Source organism: Hyperolius riggenbachi, chromosome 2 (genome assembly GCF_040937935.1).
Source record: "Hyperolius riggenbachi isolate aHypRig1 chromosome 2, aHypRig1.pri, whole genome shotgun sequence".
Lineage (NCBI taxonomy): Eukaryota > Metazoa > Chordata > Amphibia > Anura > Hyperoliidae > Hyperolius > Hyperolius riggenbachi.
The window spans coordinates 249488072-249510557 of record NC_090647.1 but is presented as its reverse complement, the minus strand read 5'-3'; the positions used below and the strand labels follow the sequence as shown (position 1 = coordinate 249510557).

The window sequence follows — 22486 nt, the reverse complement described above, 5'->3', positions numbered from 1 at the left end:
ACAAATGGAAAGGTTTTGAACTGTGAGACATGTTTTGCTTTGACCTGTTACATGTTCTCACCACTGTGTATCGCAGCTGTCTGGGCTCCATATTCACATTAATACCTCCCATGGTGTTCTGTGTGTTGCCATGACCTGTAGAAAATACATTCTAAAAGATAATTGAGGCTGGCACTAAATCAGGGGTGGGCAAACTTGTGCAGGATCGGGCCGCATTCCTCTAGAATGCGACCTGCTGCTACTAGTTTCCCTCTCTCTCTCTCTCTCCTGCTCTCCCAGAGTTTGTGCGGGCGAAGAAGATTGGGTTTAACTCCCCCCCCCCCCCCTCCAATCGCTTGTTCCAGCGATGACCTCCATGGCAGTGGCGGTGTCATGTGACCCGCTGGTATGAATGACACATGCCACCATTGCCATGGAGATTGTCGCTGGAGCGAGCAATTGGGTGAGTTCTTTTTGTTGCGTGCTCCTTTTGTTGAGTAGTTTGTATGTAGCTGTTTGAGTACCATATGTTCTCGACTATAAGTCTAGAAATGTCACTAAATAAAAGTATAGGGGTCAACTTGTAGTTGAGTCAGACCTAAATTTCTGATTCCTAGCCGAGGGGCCCACCTAGCTCTCAACCTTTGCAGAGTGGGCTGCAGCTGCCAGCATCCTTTATAACCCCCTGCCACGGTCACCTTTTGCTTGTAAATGCAATACTTTGTATAGGTAACTCTTTATATGAGAAGGTTTTAGAACAATTCATTGCCTGTAAGACATGGACATTTTTTACCAACCAATGACTGCAACACCAAACACACTGAGTAATGTTTTTACTATTAGTGACATTTCCATTTGCATCAATTTACGCAGTGGTAAGTGACACTTCGTTGATAAAAGAAATGTCAAGAAAACTCAGGTCTGAAAGTCCTGCCCGCAACAATTAACAAGGACAGGGGAAAGATGTTGGACTGCAGTGCCTACTAAGGAGGGGAGTGGATGATGGCTACAGTTAAGGGCCAGGGAACCTTAACGGCTGCAATATTTTAAGCAGTGCAGTCATTTAACCCCTCCTGGTCCACAAGTACAGCTGTTAATTCCTCCTGGTTCCCAAGTGCATCCATTAACTTTGCTGGGTGGACCTATACTTCAGTCAAAACAAATCCCAGCCGAAGAGGGTCTAATATTTGAGTCGACTTGTACATGTGGTCAACTTATATTCAAGGATATGCACTAGTAAGTTTTCCTCCCACTATTTCACCTTGTTTACTTACGTCTTCTGTACAGGCAGAGCAGCTCTACAGAAACGTGTCATGGCCTTATTGAGACGGATAGAGCATCCCAGTCCTGGAAACACAGAAGTGAGTGTCTGTCCCAGAATTGTTTTTTATTTGTATTTATTATACACATGAGCACAATTTTATGTGATGTTGCTTTTCTTAGGCATGGGAAGATACACATGCAAAATGGGAGCAAGCCACCAAGCTCATTCTGAACTTCCCCAAAACTAAACTGGAAGATGGTCAGGTAATGATAGAATGTGTCTGTTATTTTTAGTCCATAGTTTTATATATGGTGCATTCTAACTTATTCACTGTGCAGTAAATGTACAAAGAATGTGACACAAATTGAGATGTAGCCGTGCATGATGTAATGGTGTGGAGCGTTCTGATGCTTCAACGTTCTGAAAGCTAATATGTATACGCTCTACTGCGCAGGCGCAGATGGCTTTCACCTGCACAGTAGAGCGGACCCGATTGAACTATCTCTGCCGGAGCCTGAGCGGAAAGCTGCTAGTACGCTTTTGGGGGCTGAAGAAGAGGACAAGGGAAGCCTCAAGTATTCAGAGGCTTCCCCTCCTAAGGCCAGTACCCCCTATGGGACTGTCTTTTTTTCACTTCAGGGCCACTGTGAGGGCTATTTTATACTACCCATCATTTTGCTGTTTTAGAACCGCATGCATATTGCAAGGACTTCAGCAAAATAATGAAAATCCCAGGATTCCTTTATACTAGTATGATGTGATTTTTACTAATCACAAATGTCTGGCTGCACTTTTTCAGCGTTTTTGCCTGTGTTCCTAGCATATAGTGAAAATTGCAGCAGCATCACATTGTAAAATTGCTTATTTTGCAATGCGATGATCAAGCAACATTGCATTGCAATCCGATCACACTAGTATAAAAGGGTTCATGTAATGTTCAGGATTTTGCTGATGTACTTGTGTTATGCAATTGGAAAAGGCAGAAAAAGAACTCAGAAAAAAAAACAGCCCTAAATATTAGGTACTCTGTGTCTACTTGTGATAACACTATTGGAAGTCATCTGCCTGTACTTATTACTGTTTCCCCAAAAATAAGTGTCTTATATTAATTTTAGCTCTATAAGATGTGCTAGGGCTTATTTTCGGGGGATGTCTTCTATTTCTATCAGGAAGTGTTTCTCAGCAGAACATTTCATTTTGCTTTGTACTGTATTGTTCCAGGGTTTGAAGGTATGCTACTGTACTGATCAGGCACCTGCCCTCTCATCACTGCACACAGTTGATAACCTTGCTGTGTGCTGGGATGACAAGACTAGTGCCGAATCTTTACTGCACTTCTGTTTCCCGCCTGCTGGCCGTCTCTTGCTCCTCTTTAGCTTACGCTAGGGCTTATTTTTGGGGTAGGGTGTATATTTCAAGCATGCTCAAAATTCTAGCTAAAGCTTATGTTCAGGGAAAGAATGTATAACATCCAGTTTACTAGCTTTTAATTAATTTAGCTAAATTGAATTGGCGTGAGTGTATACCATGACGCCCTAAGAGCTTCTGAATATGATGGAAGAGTGTGTTTACAGGTTACTGAAGTGAGACTTAAAGGTGACAGATGTTGTTTCCTTTGGCAGGTTGCAGAAAGCCTTCACAAGACAATAGTGAAGAGGCGTATGTCTCATGTAAGCGGAGGTGGTTCTATAGATCTCACCGATACAGACTCTTTGCAGGAATGGATTAACATGACTGGTTTCCTGTCTGCCCTTGGTGGGGTCTGTCTGCAGCATCGCAGCAATGTGGGGCTAGTTACTTACAGTCCTCCTATGGGTGCTGTTAATGAGCGTAAAGGCTCTGTTATCTCAATGGTTTCATCTGAAGGAAATGCAGAAACTCCTGTCAGCAAGTTTCTTGATCGACTTCTATCATTGATGGTGTGCAACAATGAAAAGGTTGGAATTCAAATTCGGTCAAATATTAAAGATCTGGTTGGTTTAGAACTGAGCCCTGCTTTGTATCCAATGCTGTTCAATAAAATGAAGAACAACATAAGCAAGTTCTTTGATTCCCAGGGGCAAGTAAGTAAAATATGGTTTTTACAAAATGCTAATGTCTTCTACATATGTGCACACTGATTTCCTCTTTCCAGGTTTGGCAGTGTAATCTGAAGCAAACTGTTCCTGGCTGCATCCTGCTTTTGCATTAACTTTTGCTTGTCCCCTTGAGATTCTTTGGTAAATGTGTTTATATTACAAAGTATTCTGTTTGCATTTCAGGTTTTACTCAGTGACACCAACACCCAGTTTGTTGAGCACACAATTACAATCCTGAAGAACTTGCTTGATAACCATACTGAAGGCAGCTCTGAACATTTGGGACAAGCTAGTCTAGAGAACATGATGCTAAATCTAGTCAGGTAAATGTATTGATAATGTCACTGGTCTGTATTCTGAAGCAAAACTCCATTTTGTATTTAGAGTGGAATTATAGTCTGGCATGTCATGTAGCAGAAACCTCTCCAAGTCCTTGACCATATAGGAAAGAGCATTCTTTTGCAAAAGGTTAGTATCAAACAAACACAGAACACTCCTATCACGCTTTTCTCCTGGCGGACTCAAAGCGCCAGAGCTGTAGCCACTCTATTGGCAGTAGCAGTGTTAGGGAGGCTGGCCCAAGGTCTCCTACTGAATAGGTGCAGCTTACTGAACAAACAGCTGAGATTCAAACCCAGGTCTCCTGTGTCAGAGGCAGAGCCCTTAACCATTACACCATCCAGCCACTACCAATATCAGTAACCAAACATGTCATCCTTTGTTTACCTGTTAAGGAGACGTTTATATTGTCTTTTCTATACCTCCGAGACAGAGTGTGGCTTATTATTATTATCATATATTTATATAGTCTTGTCACTTAACCATCCCTCAGAGGTAGCTCACAATCTAATGCCTACCATAGTCGTGTATATCATAGTCTAGGGCCACTGTTACCTAGGTAATTGTCGGATAGGTTTCCAGAAAATATCAAATGAAAAGGTTAAAACAAAACCAAAAAAAAGGGAATAAAATCAGTAATTGAAAACAGGATTCTGTTCTGTGATATGATGTAAAAAATCTATTGAATCAGAGGGGAAATCTTGACTTTAATTCTGCTTGAAAGTACACCAAAAGTGCATATTGGTGAACTTGCATGTAGGTTGCTAACAATTCTTTTTTTTTTTTTTTTTTTTTTCTCTCCCAACACCTGTAAGCAGTATACCCATGCCTTGAGTTTTGACACCTTGGCCAGTCTTCTGTCTGCTGCATTCTTCTGTACAATATCTTGTCAATCATCAGTTGCCTTATAGCTTTTTCTGAGCATATTGCAGATTAGGTTGTAGAATTGCCAAAGACCAGTATGGTAAAGCAGCTGATTTGCCAATCAGTGTACTTGATGAGAACAAATTGAACATATTCTTACATCTTGATCTGTGCTTTGTAGAGTTTTTTTTTATGTGTGGTTAAATTTCCTGAAAACCACCTACTTTCAATAGTAAATTATTTTGCCCAAGGGATGGTGCTCTGTTCGTAGTCAGAATCTCTGGATGCTGCTGCTAGTGTGAGCTTCATGTAGTTGTTTCAGTATGTTATTGCAATGCAAGAATTTGAAGGGATACTGTAGGGGGGTCAGGGGAAAATGAGTTGAACTTACCTGGGGCTTCTAACGGTCCCCCGCAGACATCCTGTGCCCGCGCAGCCACTCACCGATGCTCCAGACCCGCCTCCGGTTCACTTCTGGAATTTCAGACTTTAAAGTCTGAAAACCACTGCGCCTGCGTTGCCGTGTCCTCGATCCCGCTGATGTTATCAAGAGCGCACAGCGCAGGCCCAGTATGGTCTGTGTCTGCGCAGTACACTCCTGGTGACATCAGCGGGAGTGAAGACATGGCAACGCAGGCGCAGTGGTTTTCTGACTTTAAAGTCAGAAATTCCAGAAGTGAACTGGAGGCGGGGCCGGAGCATCGGTGAGTGGCTGCGCCAACACAGGATATCTGCGGGGGACCGTTAGAAGCCCCGGGTAAGTTCAACTCATTTTCGCCTGACCCCCCCTACAATATCCCTTTAAGATATGTATATTGAACCCAATTCAACAGTTGTTTTATTATCATGTTCATGGTCTATCCATTTAGGAGATACAGGGGACTGCATAATATACATAACCGGTGCCATAAGATGGTATAAATGGAGAGCATAATGTTAGAACCATTTCCCATAGGGCCTGATGCACAAAGCAGCGGTAAAATTGCCATGCGTAAAAAGCCCACAGAAATTTTACCTGTACGAACACCAGCGGAGCAGTGCGCTACACTTAGTGCAACACGCGTTACCGCTGCACATTACCAGCGCAACCTGTGCATTACCCTGATAGCGAAATACATGCTGTTAGCACATGTAATTTAACTGGTGCTATCCCCACACTGCAATTTTTCTGCAGCTTTGTTCATCCAGCCCGTTGTCTGGTACAAAGTGATAGAAAAGCATTGTCACATAATATGCAGGTGCCAAAAGTAAAAATATGACCATAACGAATGCTAAAAATGGAAGTTCAAGGAAAGGCTTGTGGTCCATGTCAAAACAAATAAGAGTTAGATTTTAGCTAGGGGCCTTTTTCTGGTTATAAAATGTGTTTGTGATCGCCATACCATAGATACACACGAATGATGAAAAGAAATTTGGTGCATTAGTTACCAAAGCATGCTTTAATTTTACATATGTCCATGTTAATGTACTGCAGCAGCCTGCACCAGTCCATTTCAGGTCCTAACTGATACTTTGCAAAAAATGATACAGCGTTCACCACCTCATTGCCCAGTACCGTATATACTCGCATACAAGCTGAATTTTTGGGTAGAGAGAGACGCAGCGGGCACTTCAAAGCTGCCAAACATTCTTGTTTGGTGGCGCGCTGGGGGGTAACACGGCCACCTGATTGTACCTGCAGCACTGAGCACATGAGTGGGGGAGGGGGATCACGCAACATGCAGCAGATAGCTTTTTCTTTTACATTTTGTTTGATGGGTGCTGCACTCTGAGGTTACTACCTGGGGGGTCCTGCAGCCTTCAAAGCATAGCTTTGTCTTTTACCATATATTGTAGTGGGGGCTGCATCAGGAGGGGGAGGCACTAATGACTATCCTGACGTCCATAAATGCACCCTCTTCCCTCATCTTCTGCCAAAGCGTGCAACAAATTCAGCATAGTGGAGCACTCTTATCGGTTTTCTGAGTCTTGGATTATCATTTCCATCTGCACCAGTACAGCATTTCCTACCCTCAGCTTATATGCGGATGAATCATTTTTCCATGGTTTTAAGGTAAAAGTTGGGGGGTCGGCTTATATTCGAGTTGGCTTATATGCGAGTATATACAGTAATTAATGCCCAGTCTGCTGCTTGCAGTTCTCCTCACAGGATAAACCATTTTAACACAGCTGCGCTTCTGGATAGTATTAGTCTCAACAGACCTGCAAGGGTGGTACTTTCCTAGAAAGCAAGTTAGGAATACATACCGGGCAATCCTCTACTGCAGTACACCCTGTGCTGAAACACACACTGTGTAGGGAAAACTTCCACCGCATGCAGGATGGGGATACACTCTCCCCCTTCAGTTCCCTGCTCACCAAAAGATAAGTTGTTCTAGGCGTAGCACCGTATCTTTGCAGGCAAGGTTCTAAAGTGAGAAACACAGAAAGCTGCTTCTCATAGCGTAAAATGACTTTTTTATGACTCAAAAGCCCCACACTCCATAAAGCAGGGAACTGAAGGGGGAGAGTGTATCCCCATCCTGCATGCGGTGGAAGTTTTCCCTAAGCAGCGTGCGTTTCAGCACAGGGTGTACTGCAGTAGAGTATTACCCGCTATGTATTTCTAACTTGGTTTGTAGGAAAGTACCACGCTTGCAGGTCTGTTGAGACTAATACTATCCAGAAGCGCACCTGTGTTAAAATTGCTAACTGATACTTTGCCAAGCGCTAGAAGGATAAGGCACAGTAGGGTTTTATATTAGAATGGGCAATTCTCCAATAAAATATACCACAGCAATAAATAAGAACATTACTTTCACATAAATATCAACAAATGGTGGTGGAGGTGCTAGTGTTAAAATGCAGAGTATAGAGGGGACAGATTGTGACTTGTTTCGTGCATTGAATAATGTACATGCTTTAAATTCATTTTTCAAAATGTATGGAGGCCATATTGGTAGAAGGGGTTTTAGAAGTCCTTTCAACTATTAGATCTGTGTTGCTTCTGTTGCCATCAGAAGTTTTGTCCTGGTATTTACAAAAAAAAATCCTCCCTTTTTTTTTTAGATATGTTCGTGTGCTGGGGAACTTGGTACATGCCATACAAATAAAGACAAAGCTGTGTCAGCTGGTGGAGGTGATGATGGAACGAAGGGATGATCTGTCTTTCTGTCAAGAAATGAAGTTCAGGTAACTTTTTATTTATATTTGTAAAAATACCTTTTTTTATTTTGTGTAAATACTATAAATGAGCAATGATACTGTTAAAACAATACATTTCCGGGCTCTCCACAGCAGTTCCTGCTGGAGAGATGGCGTTTGTGCATTTGTTTGTCTAGAGCAGAGGTGCCCTAACTTTTTCAGCATGCAAGCTGCTTGGAAACTTACGTATTGAAAATGATCTACCAGTAGAATCTACCTACAGATGCAAGCCACTACTGCAGCACATGCACTGTGGCAGTCCATTAGTGATTAGTTAGTCAATCAGATGCATATTATAGCATGTTCCTCAGTAAATCAAATCAAACAGTGCTTGACCAAATAGCCACAATATATACGTAAATACTTGTTTTACTTGCATAACGTATGTATTGTTCTGTCCACATTTTGATTTCAGTGATTTTTAATTTTATTTAGTAAATAAAGAGAAAACTTCCTGGCATTTTCCATTTGTACTTCTGACTGAAGCCAATCCTGATGTCATTTCCTCCCTTTTTTTTTCCTTCTAGCTTGTCATATCTAGTTTGCTTTGTAAACACATGTGAGCACAGCATAGATCATATTTCAGCAGAAAATTTTGACTGCCTGTTTGATCTGATGCTAAATGCAGAAACTGAAAGCTAGTGTAGACATTTTTCCTATGTGCCGAAAAAAAATAAGAGTCCATATTTAGGTGTGAAATGCATTTTGTACTGAGGTATTGTCAAAAAATGATTGCCAATCTAAAGCTTTTGTGTTTGTGTATCAACAATATTATCCTGCATACCTTTTATTGACTGATGTTGCCAGTGTTTGTTCACTTTTTTAATAGACACCACAAAATTGTTTTCAGATTGAACTGCAAAATGTTTAATTTTTGTCCTCTGCAGGGACTGTTAGTGAGATGCAAATAATGGACCAATCAAATCCAGCCAGTTAACCAGCCAGACACAAGAGGACCAGGGTTGGATTCCTGGCCACTTAACTATTCAGCAAGGGGTCATTGGGCAAGGCTCCCTAATGTTTCAGGGTGGCCTGTTGTGCACACCCTTGATGGCTGCAGGTGCTTTGAGTCCAACATGAAAAAAGCACTATACAAATGCTACTATTATTAACCCAGTAATTATCTAGAACCAGTAAAACCATCTATCCCATTAAAGTTCCAATAGGAAGGTTTTTAAAAGGTCAGAGCTCTGAGACTGAAAAAAACATTTTTATACTTTAAATTATTTAAGTGTACTTCAGGATCATTTTGCAATTGCCATGAATAGATACATTTTAAAATAATTTCTAAAATATCTCATTCTGCGTTACATTAAGTTTGTCATACATTTGAAAATCATTTGAAAATCACTTATATTTGAAATTTTGCCATCCACATTTTTTTCCTTTCTTTGTTAGACCAACTGACTCAACAAGCAAGCTCAAAATCCTACTATATTTGGTACTCAGAGGTAGTTCAGTAGTTTGGTAGTTCAGAGGTGCAGTCATTTCAAAGAGAATCTGTATTGTTAAAATCGCACAAAAGTAAACATACCACTGCGTTAGGGGACATCTCCTATTACCCTCTGTCACAATTTTGCCGCTCCCTGCCGCATTAAAAGTAGTCAAAAACAGTTTTTAAAATTTTGTTTATAAACAAACAAAATGGCCACCAAAACAGGAAGTAGGTTGATGTACAGTATGTCCACACATAGAAAATACATCCATACACAAGCAGGCTGTATACAGCCTTCCTTTTGAATCTCAAGAGATCATTTGTGTGTTTACCGTCTGTCCCCTGCAGCTCTCATACACTGAAGAGTGACAGGCTTCCTGCAGACAGCTCTGCCTGTGCCTGTGTCTGTAATTCCTCAGTATGTGTCAGCCAGCTCCTTTCACAGCCTAAAGCCCAATCTACACAATACGAATCTTTGTACGATTCGATTACGATTCTATTTACGATCCGACTAAATCCGACATGTCCGACCGTGATTTGATTCAATTCGATTTGCCATTGCAAAACAATGGCAAATCGAATTGAATCGAATCCCGATCGGACATGTTGGATTTAATCGGATCGTAAATAGAATCGTAATCGAATCATTCAAAGAATCGTATCGTGTAGATGGGGCTTAACAGAGGAGGATTTTTATCCAGCTCTCTTTCACTGATAAGAAAGCAGAGACGCTGCTGGCTTATGTAGATAACACACACACTGGAGTGTGCATAGAGGGGCCTGGAGAGGGGTGTGCATAACGGATCAGCACGGAAGAGTTGGCAGCCTTCCAGACACAGGGCGACAAGTCCGACAGGGGAAAGATACATTGATTTATTACAGAGACGGTGATAGTAGAAAGTGCTGCAGTAAGCCAGCGCACATTAGAATAGGTTTAGGAACTTGTAGGATGGTAGAAAAAAGGATGACATTTTTGTTAGTCTCTTTAAGAATGATACTTTAACTACTTAAAGACCGCGTCACGCCAATGGGCGTCACCGCAGCGGCAGCCCCAGGACCGCCTAACGCCAATTGGGGTCAAGTCCTGGGGCCGGCTATTGCAGGAGATCGCACGCAAGCTCCGCTCCGCTTTCAGTCTCCCAGCGCTGTACTGGGGAAGTCTATGACACCCGATCACCGTGAGGGAGGGAGGCAGAGGGAGGAAAAAAAACACATTTATTTAAAAAAAAATTACAATAAATATTTGTAAAAAAAAATTGCAATAAATATTTGTAAAAAAAAAAAAATGAAACTTGGGGCGATCAGACCCCACCAACAGAAAGCTCTGTTAGTGGGGAGATGGGGGGGGGGGGGAATCACCAGTGTGATGTTTTGTGCGGCTCTGCAGCTTGGCCTTAAAGCTGCAGTGGCCTATTTTGAAAAAAATAGCCTGGTCTTTGGGGGGTTTAGCACTGTGGTCCTCAAGTGGTTAAAGGCCTATACTTGTCATTTTCTGGGCAGCTACAGAGTTAAAAAAAATGTTCACTTTTCATACTCTGCACTCCCAAAGTAGATTTTTATTTGATTTAATGATTTCTATGGAAAGGCAGCATTGTAGCTGATGATTTGTTTTTTGCTTGTAGAAACAAGATGGTTGAGTACTTGACTGACTGGGTAATGGGAACCTCTAATCAAGCTGCAGATGAGGATGTGAAGTGCCTCACAAGGTAATCCATATTTTACTTACAAAATACAAAATTGTGACTCTAAATATGGTAAGATAATGCACTGTTGTGCTCCTGCAGAGACTTGGATCAGGCATGCATGGAGGCTGTGGTATCCCTTCTTGCTGGGTTGCCTTTGCAGCCTGAAGAAGGAGACGGTGTTGAATTAATGGAAGCTAAATCCCAGTTGTTTCTCAAGTAAGTAAACATTTTTTTTTTACACTGACTCTTTATAGTGCTGGTTTATAAATGCCATAAAATTAGCTGTGATGGGCTTGCATTAAATTGTACAGTATATTAGAGGATACTAACTGCATTAGACAAAGAGCATTTGTGAAATATGTACGCCTTGTTACTGTCAGGTCTTTTAACTCAACTAAATTGGTGGTTGTGTATTTTCTCGAAGCAAAGGGATTGATAGGTGAGGCCCAGAGTTAGACAGCAGGAAATTCTGAGGTGGTCCATCCCCTGGCAATGACAAAGTATATTAAAGCGGATCCAAACCAAACATTTTTTTAATTCAAAATATTTTGTTGCACCACCCTGACACATACAAAGATAAATAAACACTCCTTCAAGCCTCTGAGCATTTCAGTGCATGCTTTTCACCATTCTCTTTTCATGACTAGGGTTATACAGGTGGCAGCCATTAGCAATTCCTCCTTTGCCGGTTGCCACCTCCTTCACCAGTTTGTCGGATTCTGTCCCAGCAATATGAAAGGAAGGGAGGGGTTCCTCCAATAAATGTAAAATATTTTATATGTGTCACCATGCAGCTGAAAAAAGGCTGCTATTATTATAATTTAGAAAATAGATTTTATTTCTGAAATCTTGTATTGTTTAATTTGGGTCCACTTTAAGTAGAACTTACTCAAAGCTGGGAATATCATTGCTGCCCATGATGTCACCTAGTCATATCTAGAGTTTCAGGATAATTGAAACTCTGAGTATGAAGTGGACGTCTGTGCTCCTGAATTTAAAGCAATGATCCATTAGGTTCTGCACCAATTTGATAATCGTAACTTTATTCAAAAACATTGAAAAACAGCATGATAGAAATGTGGCGAATCTGACGTGACGCAAAAAAAGCTGTGTTTTGTGGCCGTTTGAGAAAGGACAGAGAGTGCAAAGATATGAATTTATAAAGATGGTGCGGAACCTTATGGGTCATTACACTGAGACTCCAGCGTATTTTCTCTGCACATCTAGCGACCATTGGTGCTGGATCACTTTGTATTCAGTACTTGAATGTAGTTTCAAAAGTTTTTATTAAAGAAAAGGAAATCCTCCTCATAGAGGAAGATTCGATCAGAATATATAGCGAAAAATTAACCCCACACAGAGGGGCACAAGTTTCACATAAGTAACGAACAATAATATGAACTATAAAAAGTAATCACATGATAAATAAGCCTACAAATCTAGTCCGTATTGGAGGAAATGGAAAGTCCATCAGGATCTAAGGGATAAGAGGCGGTTAGCTAGAGTCGAGAGGAAAAATATCAGAAGAAAACAAGATACGCCAGACCTACATTTTCAGCATGATCAACCCAAGCATCCCATGTCTTAGAGAACTGATCCATGCGGCCATCAACCATAGCCACCATATGCTAAAAAATCATTAACCTATGAACTCGAGCGATAACTGGGGATAACTTCAGCAAAGGGGAAAACTTCAGCAATTCTTTTTGAATTCCACTTAGATGCAAGATAAGAATGAGCCACACTGGAAATATGTTAAACTAAACGATGAGTAGGATGTCTCATTGTGCTGGGTTATTTCCCAGAAGCAGGCCCCGAGGGGTCCAAGGACAATTTCTTACCTGTGACCTTAGATATCAAATCAACTACCTTAGTCTAGAATTGAGTTACAATGGGGCAACTCCACCATTTATGGTGGAAAGAACCCATGGCTCCACATCCCCCTGTAGCACAGGTCTGAGGATTGGAGAAACATGGGAAACCTTGACAGGGGTCAGATATGCCCTATGTAAATTTTTTAAATTGGTTTCGAGGAGAGAATAGTAATAAATGCTCTTCATATGGGTTTCAAAACAGTGGGCCCACTTGGCAGGGGTAAACTGGATCCCGAAATCAGCTTGCCCTTTATTTGTAATAAATGATATATATTGGTCCGATCGGGCGATTAATAGGCCATTTAAATATGAGATAATCCCACCATTGACAGCAGAGGATCGACCCCATCGCTCAAAATAAGTTAAAGTGGAGTCACGAGATATGGAGCCCAAGGAACCGCAAAAGTGGTGAAGCTGATATAATAAAGATTGAGTCAAAGTTAGATTTTGTTGGTCTACTAAATGAGGAGAGACTAATTTACCATTGCTAACAAAATCTGAATAGTTCAAGTGGGTGCAACCAAGACCAGTCCCCAGCCAAGCCCGGAGTAAAATCTGGGTTACTTGTTATTAAAGTGTTGAGGGAAGGAGATGATTGTAACTTCAGTACAAACCTATACCTCTCCCAAACTGCCAATGTGTGGGCTGAGTAAGGGGAAGAGATTGCTAATTTAGTAAGCGAGTTGAGCTTAGACTACACCAAAGCTTCTAGGGGAAAGTGAAGAGAGGAGTGAGGACTCAAGCTTCACCCACAAAGGGGATAGTGCACACCAGATAACCACTTAAGGCAAAATTGATCTTTATAAATTTCTTATTAGTGCACTAATTAGTACAAATTGGACATTTAAAGTGGATCCAAGATGGATTTTTTTATTCATTGCATAATTGTGTTACTTACATATCGTTTATAGGGCATTCCTCAAGCCAAATATTTTTTTTTTTTAATACTAAACAAGCCTCGCCCACAGCTTCTCCAAAACGCCAAGGCAGTCAGACCCATGTAGCAAGACCTTGTGGGAGCTCAGTCTGGGCAATAGGAGGAGGAGGAGGAGGTTACTAGCCAGAGATTTCAGAGGGGGGGAGGGGGGAGTGAATTTTTCATAGGCTGAGGGGTGGAGATGCATTTGCAGATTACCTGTGTAATGATAACAAACAGAACATAGCCACTCTCATTGTATCACAGCAATAAATCATAAACTATTGATGCTGTATGCAGCCAGATTTGCTGTGTAAACGATCTAAACTTTAGATAAGATATATAGACAAGTTACTTAGTTTTAGTTTTTCATCTCGGATCTGCTTTAATAACCATTCTGCCAAAATGCCCACGGGAGCATATGCATGTTTTAACCACTCAAGAGAGCGACATTAAATTGTCAAATATGCCTCAAAAGTCCACTTGACAGCTGTGTGTGTTGAATTTAAACATGAATGAAGTCAATGTGAATGTTTTGAATTTTCTTTTGTTTAGGTATTTCACACTGTTCATGAACCTACTGAATGACTGCAGTGAGGTTGAAGATGATGGAACACAGATAGAAGGGAGAAAGCGAGGCATGTCACGGCGTTTGGCTTCCCTGAGACACTGTACTGTATTGGCTATGTCCAATCTGCTAAATGCCAATGTGGACAGTGGCCTTATGCACTCAATAGGTGAGTTGCTATCATTGGCCCTTGTACTCCTATGTTGTAGCTGTCTCCTTGAAGCCTGTTGGACTAATTTACTACATTTTGCTCTTAGGGCTTGGCTACCATAAGGACCTACAGACAAGAGCTACATTTATGGAAGTCCTTACAAAAATCTTGCAGCAAGGGACAGAGTTTGACACCTTAGCTGAGACAGTTTTAGCTGATCGCTTTGAAAGGCTGGTGGAACTTGTTACAATGATGGGAGACCAAGGAGAGTTGCCTATTGCCATGGCACTTGCCAATGTGGTTCCCTGCTCACAGTGGGTTAGTTATATTTGTTGCTTTTCACGTGTCTTCTTCACACCAAACGACGTGTAGAACTGCAGAAATAAATGACATATTTGTTTCTACATTTTAAAATCTGCTACTCTGCTATAAGGAAAATGTTTGTTGCCATTATGTAGGTCTCAAATAGGGCATTTCTTCTGCACATTTTCATGTCAAACCTATCATTAGCTGAATGTATTCCTAAAAGGGGTAAATGTAGGTTGAATTACTGAGGAATTGAAATTTAAAGGAGAAATTCTACTTAAAGGACTCACGAGGTGAGATTAAACAATCATTTTTACATTCCTGAGGCTTCTCCCAGCCCCTAGATGTCTTCTGAGTCCCTCGCCGCAGCTCCAGTGGTCCCTGCTGGCCGCTCGTGAAGCCCACTGACCCATTGGGCATGCTCGCGCAATGCTGTGCACATGCACTGAAGCACCGACCCGCTGACGGGTCGTTGAGCTTAATGGGATGACCGCGGGCACCACCAGAGCTGCGGCAAGAGACTCAGAAGACATCGAGGGGCGGGAAGAACCCCCACGTAAGTAAAAATTGTTTTGTAATGCTCTAAGGGACCAAAAGTAGGGGGAGTTAATCTATCAGGAATAATCCACAGAGGTTAATCCCTTTGAGAATTAGTATGCAATCATTGCAATCATTACATAAGATCTAAGATGGCGCCTGAGTAGGACGCCTCGGCACACAGGGCTCCGGCTCTTCTGGCTCTTTCCTCCCTTTCCCTTGGTGGCTCACCTGCGTCGGGAGGTCAGAGATGTCCCCCCTGCTCTCCTCATCCTGGGGAGTTTGGGCACGCTGTGCTCCGGAACCTGGATCGCCAGGAACATCGATGCAGCCATTCCTCACTCGGCTGGATGCATGGACAGCACATGGGGCCGCTCCATCGCCGGAGGTCAGATGCTAGTGCAGCCGCTCTGAGTTGTCGCTGCTGCCGGGGAACAGGCCGCCTCGCCCCACTGCCAGCCGGGGCACGTTGTGGCTCTTCCAACACTCGTGTCCACACGTGGGTGGCCACACCGCCGCTGCCGGGGGAACCAAGAGACGCCGCCTGCTTTTTGAGGGGATGGGGACTGTGCTGCACCACCGCGGATCCTGTCCTGCTCCAGTCGGAGCCTGTGCGCTCTGCGACGGGGGGAGATGCGGCTGCGGATGGAGGGAGCTGGGACGTTCTCCGGGTCTGCCTTGCTGCTTGCTGCGGGGCCTCTGCCCATCCCCACCGACGCTGGTCCGCTCTCCCGGGCCCAGGGGTGACCTCCGGGCACTGCTGGCCGCTCCAACACCCGCCGCTCGGCCACCCACGTGGAGGAGATCACCAGTGCGAGAGTGGCTCTGCTGGCCACTCCAGAGGCAGCCTCCGCCGACTCCAGCCTGGTAAGCCACCCACGTGGAGGAGCTCCTCTCCTCTGAGCTCTCCCGCAGGCCTGACCTCCCTTGATGAGGCCACTGCCAGGAAGATCTCCCCCACATCCAGCCCTCAATTTGCGCCCATATCTGATCACCCCACCAGGTCCCCTCTGCCTGCAACCATCATCGAATGGACTCTGGACCTGACCAGCCAGACCGAGCACCAAGCCAGGACTATGCTAAGCGTGGCCCCTCTCAGTGATCCCCTCAGTTCGGCTGGGAGTACTGATTATCGGACTGTACACAATCTGCAGTCCTAAAGGGGACTCTCTGTGTCTCTCCTCTTTTTAGCTATCCATTCTCTCTCGCTTTTTCTATCCACTCCTTTTCCTTTACACTCTTTACTTTACACAGCTCTCTCAGCTCTCTCAGTTGCTTTCTCAGTTTCTTTCTCTCTACTTTCGTGGACAAATCGGTGCACCTGTCTTGTTGGGAGCGTGTCGCTGTGTAGCGTCCAGTGCCGGAAATGGCAGCGCTCATATCAGCTCTCAGGCTGCACCTCCAGTCCCACTCTTTTCTGTCCCTGCTATCAATGTATGCTTTGCTATGTTTGTATTTACGTTAAATGTACGTGTGTGCTGTAATGCTCTGTTTGCTTTTTATTTTTGCTTTAATATTTTATACGTATGACCCATGCTTGACTGCATGTGATGCTGCACCCTGCTTAATTGTACGCACAAGCTGTAATGTTTTTTTGTCCTATGTATGCTTGTCCTATGTATGTGCCATGCTTAACTGTATGCTATTTCTTGTCTCTTCACCAACGACCCTGTATGTGCCAAAACCAATTCCGGGTACAATCCACCGGTTGTACTTGGCGATAATAAATTCTGATTCTGATTCTGCACTGGGCAATCCCTGTCTCTAGAAGAGTTTAAGTTTGACCTGAACTCAAAACTTACTCTCTGCTCTAAAATATAAGCAACAACATACTAATCTTCAAAGAAAATAATTTCTTTGTTACAACCGATACAGATCCTGCCATAAATCTGCAGTGTGTCAACTTCATGCTTTCATATATTAACATCCATGTGTTTACTAATTAGCTGCTCTGCTTTGGCAGGCAGCTGGCACAACTATGAGATCCAATTACAACTTGTTATTAGTCACAGATAAGTGGGAATTAGAGAGTCTAAACTTCTCTATGCTTTTCTTCTGCCCAGTGCAAGAGTTCGGGTCCACTTTAACAAGCAGTTGTCCTCTATAAGTAAAAGTGCATACACATGCACTATAATTGTTACCTGTAGAGATCAGGACTATCAGGCTCAATACCTATAATGTCAGTTGATGATCTTGTACAGACATGTCCATCTTCTACAGCTGAGCAACTTGTACTACTGTTATAGAAGGAGGCACAATGAAGGGGTTTCTGGTATTTTGGATGAGAAGGGAACAATGCACTCATTGCTGTCGTTTAGAGATCCAGCGTTTCAGATCCTTAAACTATGTCTGAGGCCAGCTGCACACGTATTAGAATCTTGATGGAGACAGCCGCATATGTCTGCATTGAGCAAGTTCCTCCTAGTCTGCTTACAAGGTTTAAGACATATGGAACTGAGTGCAGTGCTGAAGTGAATCTAGAAGTGAAAACCACACACACCTTTACTTTGTACACCTGCAGGCTCATTTATAAGTTTGTCTCTGCTCATGAACATCAGTAGCTGGCTCTTTGATTCTCCTTTTTCTCTACCCATTTGTGTGAGATCTGTCAATCACTCCCTCTCCTAAGCTATCAGAAGCCACTGGACTTCCTAAAGTAAATACTCCTCTGCACCTTTTTTGCAGCAACTGAGCCCAATACTGACAGCAGTAGAACAGAATGTAGCTTCAGCCAGTGCTTAGTGCTACATTCAGGACAAGGACTAGAAATATGCTAACAGTACTTGCTATCCAATTGCTGGACCAGGAGAAAGAGACCTAGTCACACCCATGATAGGGATTCAGCTGTTTTTGAATCACTGGTGGGCTAGATGAATTGGGTCTCTGTTTCCCTACTGTTATAAAATGTATATATACTCCAGCAAGGATGGAATTGGGTAAAGAAAACCATAATTCAAGTTTGCTTTGATCATTGAGGGATAAAGTATGAACAGTGGGAGAGATGGACAGAGTAAAGCCCCAGTGCTACAGCTATACACCATCAGCAAGCACCTTGGTTGTGGTTGATTTGGTTGGAATCTGGGGGAAGAGTACAAAGAATCACCTCAACATTGGTATTCTATTAGTCAAATTCAGGAAACCAACAGACCAACCAGAATGGCTTTGCACGGGCAGCTCTGTCTTGCAGGCCATATGTTGAACAATCATGTATTTAACAGACATTTATGTTGGCCTCTTACATATTTAGTTGGGACATAGTATTTTTATGCAGCCTTCATAAAAAGGTGCCCATACATCTAGAGATGTATGGTCAGAATCGACCAAGAGACAGATCTGCTGATTGCCCATAAACCACAGGCTAATTCACGATCAATACATCCAACCAATTTTGGGCTGAAATTGGTTTAATCGTCGATCAGGCATGCTTGTTATGGCACTGATTTCCATCCTATTTGAGTGGAAAAGTGGAAAAAGTATGTGAACCCCTAGACTAATGACATCTCCAAGAGCTAATTGGATTGAGGTTTCAGCCAGCTAGAAGTCCAATCAATGAGATGAGATTGGAGGTGTTGGTTACAGCTGCCCTGCCCTATAAAAAACACACACCAGTGTTGGGTTTGCTTTTCCCAAGAAGCATTGCCTGATGTGAATGACGCCTCACACAAAAGAGCTCTCAAAAGACCTACAATTAAGAATTGTTGACTTGCATAAAGCTGGAAAGGGTTATAAAAGTATCTCCAAAAGCCTTGCAGTTCATCAGTCCACAGTAAGACAAATTGTCTATAAATGGAGAAAGTTCAGCACTGCTGCTACTCTCCTTAGTAGTGGCTGTCCTGTAAAAATGACTGCAAGAGCAAAGTGCAGAATGCGTGTCATCTAAAGACTTACAAAAGTCTCTGGCATATGCCAACATCCATGTTAGCGAATCTATGATACATAAAACACTAAACAAGAATGGGTTCATGCGAGGACACCACAGAGGAAGTCACTGCTGTCCAAAAAGCCTTGCAGTTCATCAGAGGACATTGGATAACGTGCAATACTTTTAAGATGTTGCTACTTTGAAGTGCCTCATTATATATGCAGAGCTTATACTGTATTTTTCAGGTGTATTTTATTGTGGCAGATGTGCTCAAGAACGTATTTTGTATTCACATTGTAAACAGTGTTTTTGTCATGATTTGACAACTAGAATTTTTAGTGTTTCGCAGCAATACAACTTATGAGTGATAAACTGCATATTGTAAAAATAGGGAGCTTTTGTTGATGTAATCATTGTTCTCCCCAGTGCTCCACCTGGCTAGTTTTGGTGAGCACCTAGCTGTCATCCGCTCACCTCCTTTTCTGCTGCAAGCAGAGTTCTGCAGAGAAGCACTGGCCCTGCCTTCTCTCATCTTGTCCCACCCAGCTATTTTTCATGCCACCCGGCTGGAAAAAAAATTCTGGGGAAAACACTGGTAATACTTGTATCTGTATATTTTTTCGTTTCACGTGTACATTTTCTCTTATGACTAGATATGTATTTTGTTTGTTTCTCATAGGATGAGCTGGCGCGTGTCCTTGTGACTCTCTTCGATTCCCGACACCTGTTGTACCAGCTACTGTGGAACATGTTTTCTAAGGAAGTTGAGTTAGCAGACTCGATGCAGACACTGTTCAGAGGAAACAGCCTGGCTAGTAAAATCATGACATTCTGTTTTAAGGTCTGTAAGTTCACAAGAGGTTTATTGGGGATCAATTTGTCAAAGCAGGTGCAGAGAAAACAGAAGTAAAAGTGGAGCCCTATCCTGAGCCATCTTTCAAGTGCTGAATGAAACCAGAACTTTGATTGGTTTGGATAGCTGCACCAATTCTGCTTCATTTAGCTTGGCATCTGTCTTTATAAATTATCCCATTGTGCTCTGTGTAGGAAAAGCAGTGTTATTGTCTACATTTAAGACATGCCATTAAAATACTTTCTAGAATTAAAGGACCACTATTGCAAATCATTTAATTTTCAATTACCTCACAGTAGATATATCAAGTATACAGAAGCCTTACTGTGTCCTTTTTTTTTTTTTTTTTTTTTTTTTTGGTCATGGCCCTTTTATTTACCATATTTCACTGTAGCCTGTGTCTGTCAGTCCCTGAAGTAACGCTGACGGAATTTTGTAACTAAAAAGTAATAGCGGGGGAGTCTTGTCAGGTATTGGGGAACAAAACAGTTTGTTTAGCACTTCTCTACCTAACTGCCAAAACTGTACAATGTGCGCTCACCTGCTGCCAGTCTTTCCCAATCATCAGCCTACCCCAGAAGGACCCCCACACTCAGACATCCTGCAGGCGTTGAGGGAGGCAGCTGTCAGCGCAATGAGCCGCTCTCCCGCCATCCATTCCCGCGGGTCTGCCCATGATGGCCTACCGGAGTAATGAACCACTTTGTAATGAGCCGGTTCTCCCTTCCATTTAGGCAGTGTAATGAACATACTGTGTGTGTGTGTGTGTGTGTGTGTGTGTGTGTGTGTGTGTGTGTGTGTGTGTGTGTATATATGAATAGAGGGGAGGAGCTCATGAATGGAGAGGAGAACCGGCTCATTACAAAGAGGTTCATTACTCCGGAAGGCCGTCATAGGCAGACCTGCGGGGAATGGATGGAGGGAGAGCGGCTCATTGAGCTGTCAGCTGCCTCCCTCAACACCTGTGGGCTGCCTGAGTGTGGGGGTCCTTCTAGGGTTGGCTGATGATGGAGAAGACTGGCAGCAGGTGAGCACGCATTGTACAGTTTTGGCAGTTAGGTAGAGAAGGGCTAAACCGACTGTTTTTTTTGTTGTTGTTTTTTTTCAGTACCTGACGAGGCTCCCCCTGCTATTACTTTTTAGTTACAAAAGTCTGTTACTTCAGGGACTGACGGACACAGGCTACAGTGAAATATGGTAAAAAAATGGGCCATGACAAAAAATTAAGAAAAGGACAAAGTAAGGCTTCTGTATACTTGATATATCTACTGTGAGGAAATTGAAAATGAAATGATTTGTGATAGTGGTCATTTAAATAGACTTTTACACTTGTTTTCTAAATGCTCTCTATGCATAGCATAAATAGGCTAGAATCTGTCTAGTGTTTGCTCTGTTTTCAGTTGGAGTTTTTTTCCCCACTTCCTGCCCTGACGGGACAGCTAGTGTTGGTGTTTGATTTCGGGTTATTAAAATCGGAAGTGGAGATGGTTAAGGGAAATTTACTTATTTGAGCTTTCCGTGACTCATGTGAAATTCAATAGTTGAACTTCTCCTGACCCTGTCCATTTACCTGGTTGCTGAAGTGTGGTGACAGGCCAGTTTGGGGCACCAACACTAGGAACAGGGCTACAGCTATTTAATTCGGCAATGAAAAGGAGAAAATCTAATATTCCTTGCTGTACAAAGAGTGGCAAAAGCATGGCAGAGGTTCTTATCCTTCACCATTTTGTCCATTACTTCAAGATGCGACTGAAGATGGGATTTAAAACTTATTTTGTCAATTTTACAAATACGTCATTATAATCTAATGTATGCAACCTCCAGTTTCTTTGCAGATAGTAAACTTACTCATCTGTACTGTTCAAACATGCAACAATATACATTTTCTTAAAGGGATACTGTAGGGGGGTCGGGGGAAAATGAGTTGAACTTACCAGGGGCTTCTAATGGTCCCCCGCAGACATCCTGTGCCCGCGCAGCCGCTCACCGATGCTCCGGCCCCGCCTCCGGTTCACTTCTGGAATTTCTGACTTTAAAGTCAGAAAACCACTGCGCCTGCGTTGCCGTGTCCTCGATCCCGCTGATGTCATCAAGAGCGCACAACGCTGGCCCAGTATGGTCTGTGTCTGCGCAGTACACTCCTGGTGACATCAGCGGGAGCGAGGACACGGCAACGCAGACGCAGTGGTTTTCTGACTTTAAAATCAGAAATTCCAGAAGTGAACCGGAGGCGGGGCCGGAGCATTGGGGAGTGGCTGCGCCAACACAGGATGTCTGCGGGGGACCATTAGAAGCCCCTGGTAGGTTCAGCTCATTTTCCTCCGACCCCCCCCCCCCTACAGTATCCCTTTAAGAAAATGTATATTGTTGCATGTTTGAACAGTACAGATGAGTAAGTTTACTATCTGCAAAGAAACTGGAGGTTGCAAACATGTAATCTTTGTTCCAGAAATATTAATTGACTTCCCATTTTTATTGCATATTTTTCACACAAAATGCATTTTTTCCCCTTTACACAGAATGTAATGTTAGGCCTCGTTCACATCATGACGCTCGCTCTTCTGTGTGCATCCGGAGGCGCGTATGATGTAC

General features: G+C 42.9%; 1 protein-coding gene across 5 annotated transcripts in view; it reads left to right on the top strand.

Annotated features, from left to right (window-relative positions):
- The window catches only part of NF1 (neurofibromin 1), a 343136-nt gene that overhangs the window by 143921 nt on the left and 176729 nt on the right, over positions 1 to 22486 (top strand). For all 5 annotated transcript variants that reach the window (XM_068268482.1, XM_068268483.1, XM_068268479.1 and 2 more), the window contains exons 18-27: positions 1267 to 1340; positions 1423 to 1506; positions 2866 to 3306; positions 3505 to 3644; positions 7573 to 7695; positions 10765 to 10848; positions 10927 to 11043; positions 14173 to 14354; positions 14443 to 14654; positions 19721 to 19882. In XM_068268482.1, coding sequence (XP_068124583.1) covers positions 1267 to 1340; positions 1423 to 1506; positions 2866 to 3306; positions 3505 to 3644; positions 7573 to 7695; positions 10765 to 10848; positions 10927 to 11043; positions 14173 to 14354; positions 14443 to 14654; positions 19721 to 19882 — 1619 coding nt within the window. The remainder of the gene's footprint in view (positions 1 to 1266; positions 1341 to 1422; positions 1507 to 2865; positions 3307 to 3504; positions 3645 to 7572; positions 7696 to 10764; positions 10849 to 10926; positions 11044 to 14172; positions 14355 to 14442; positions 14655 to 19720; positions 19883 to 22486) is intronic.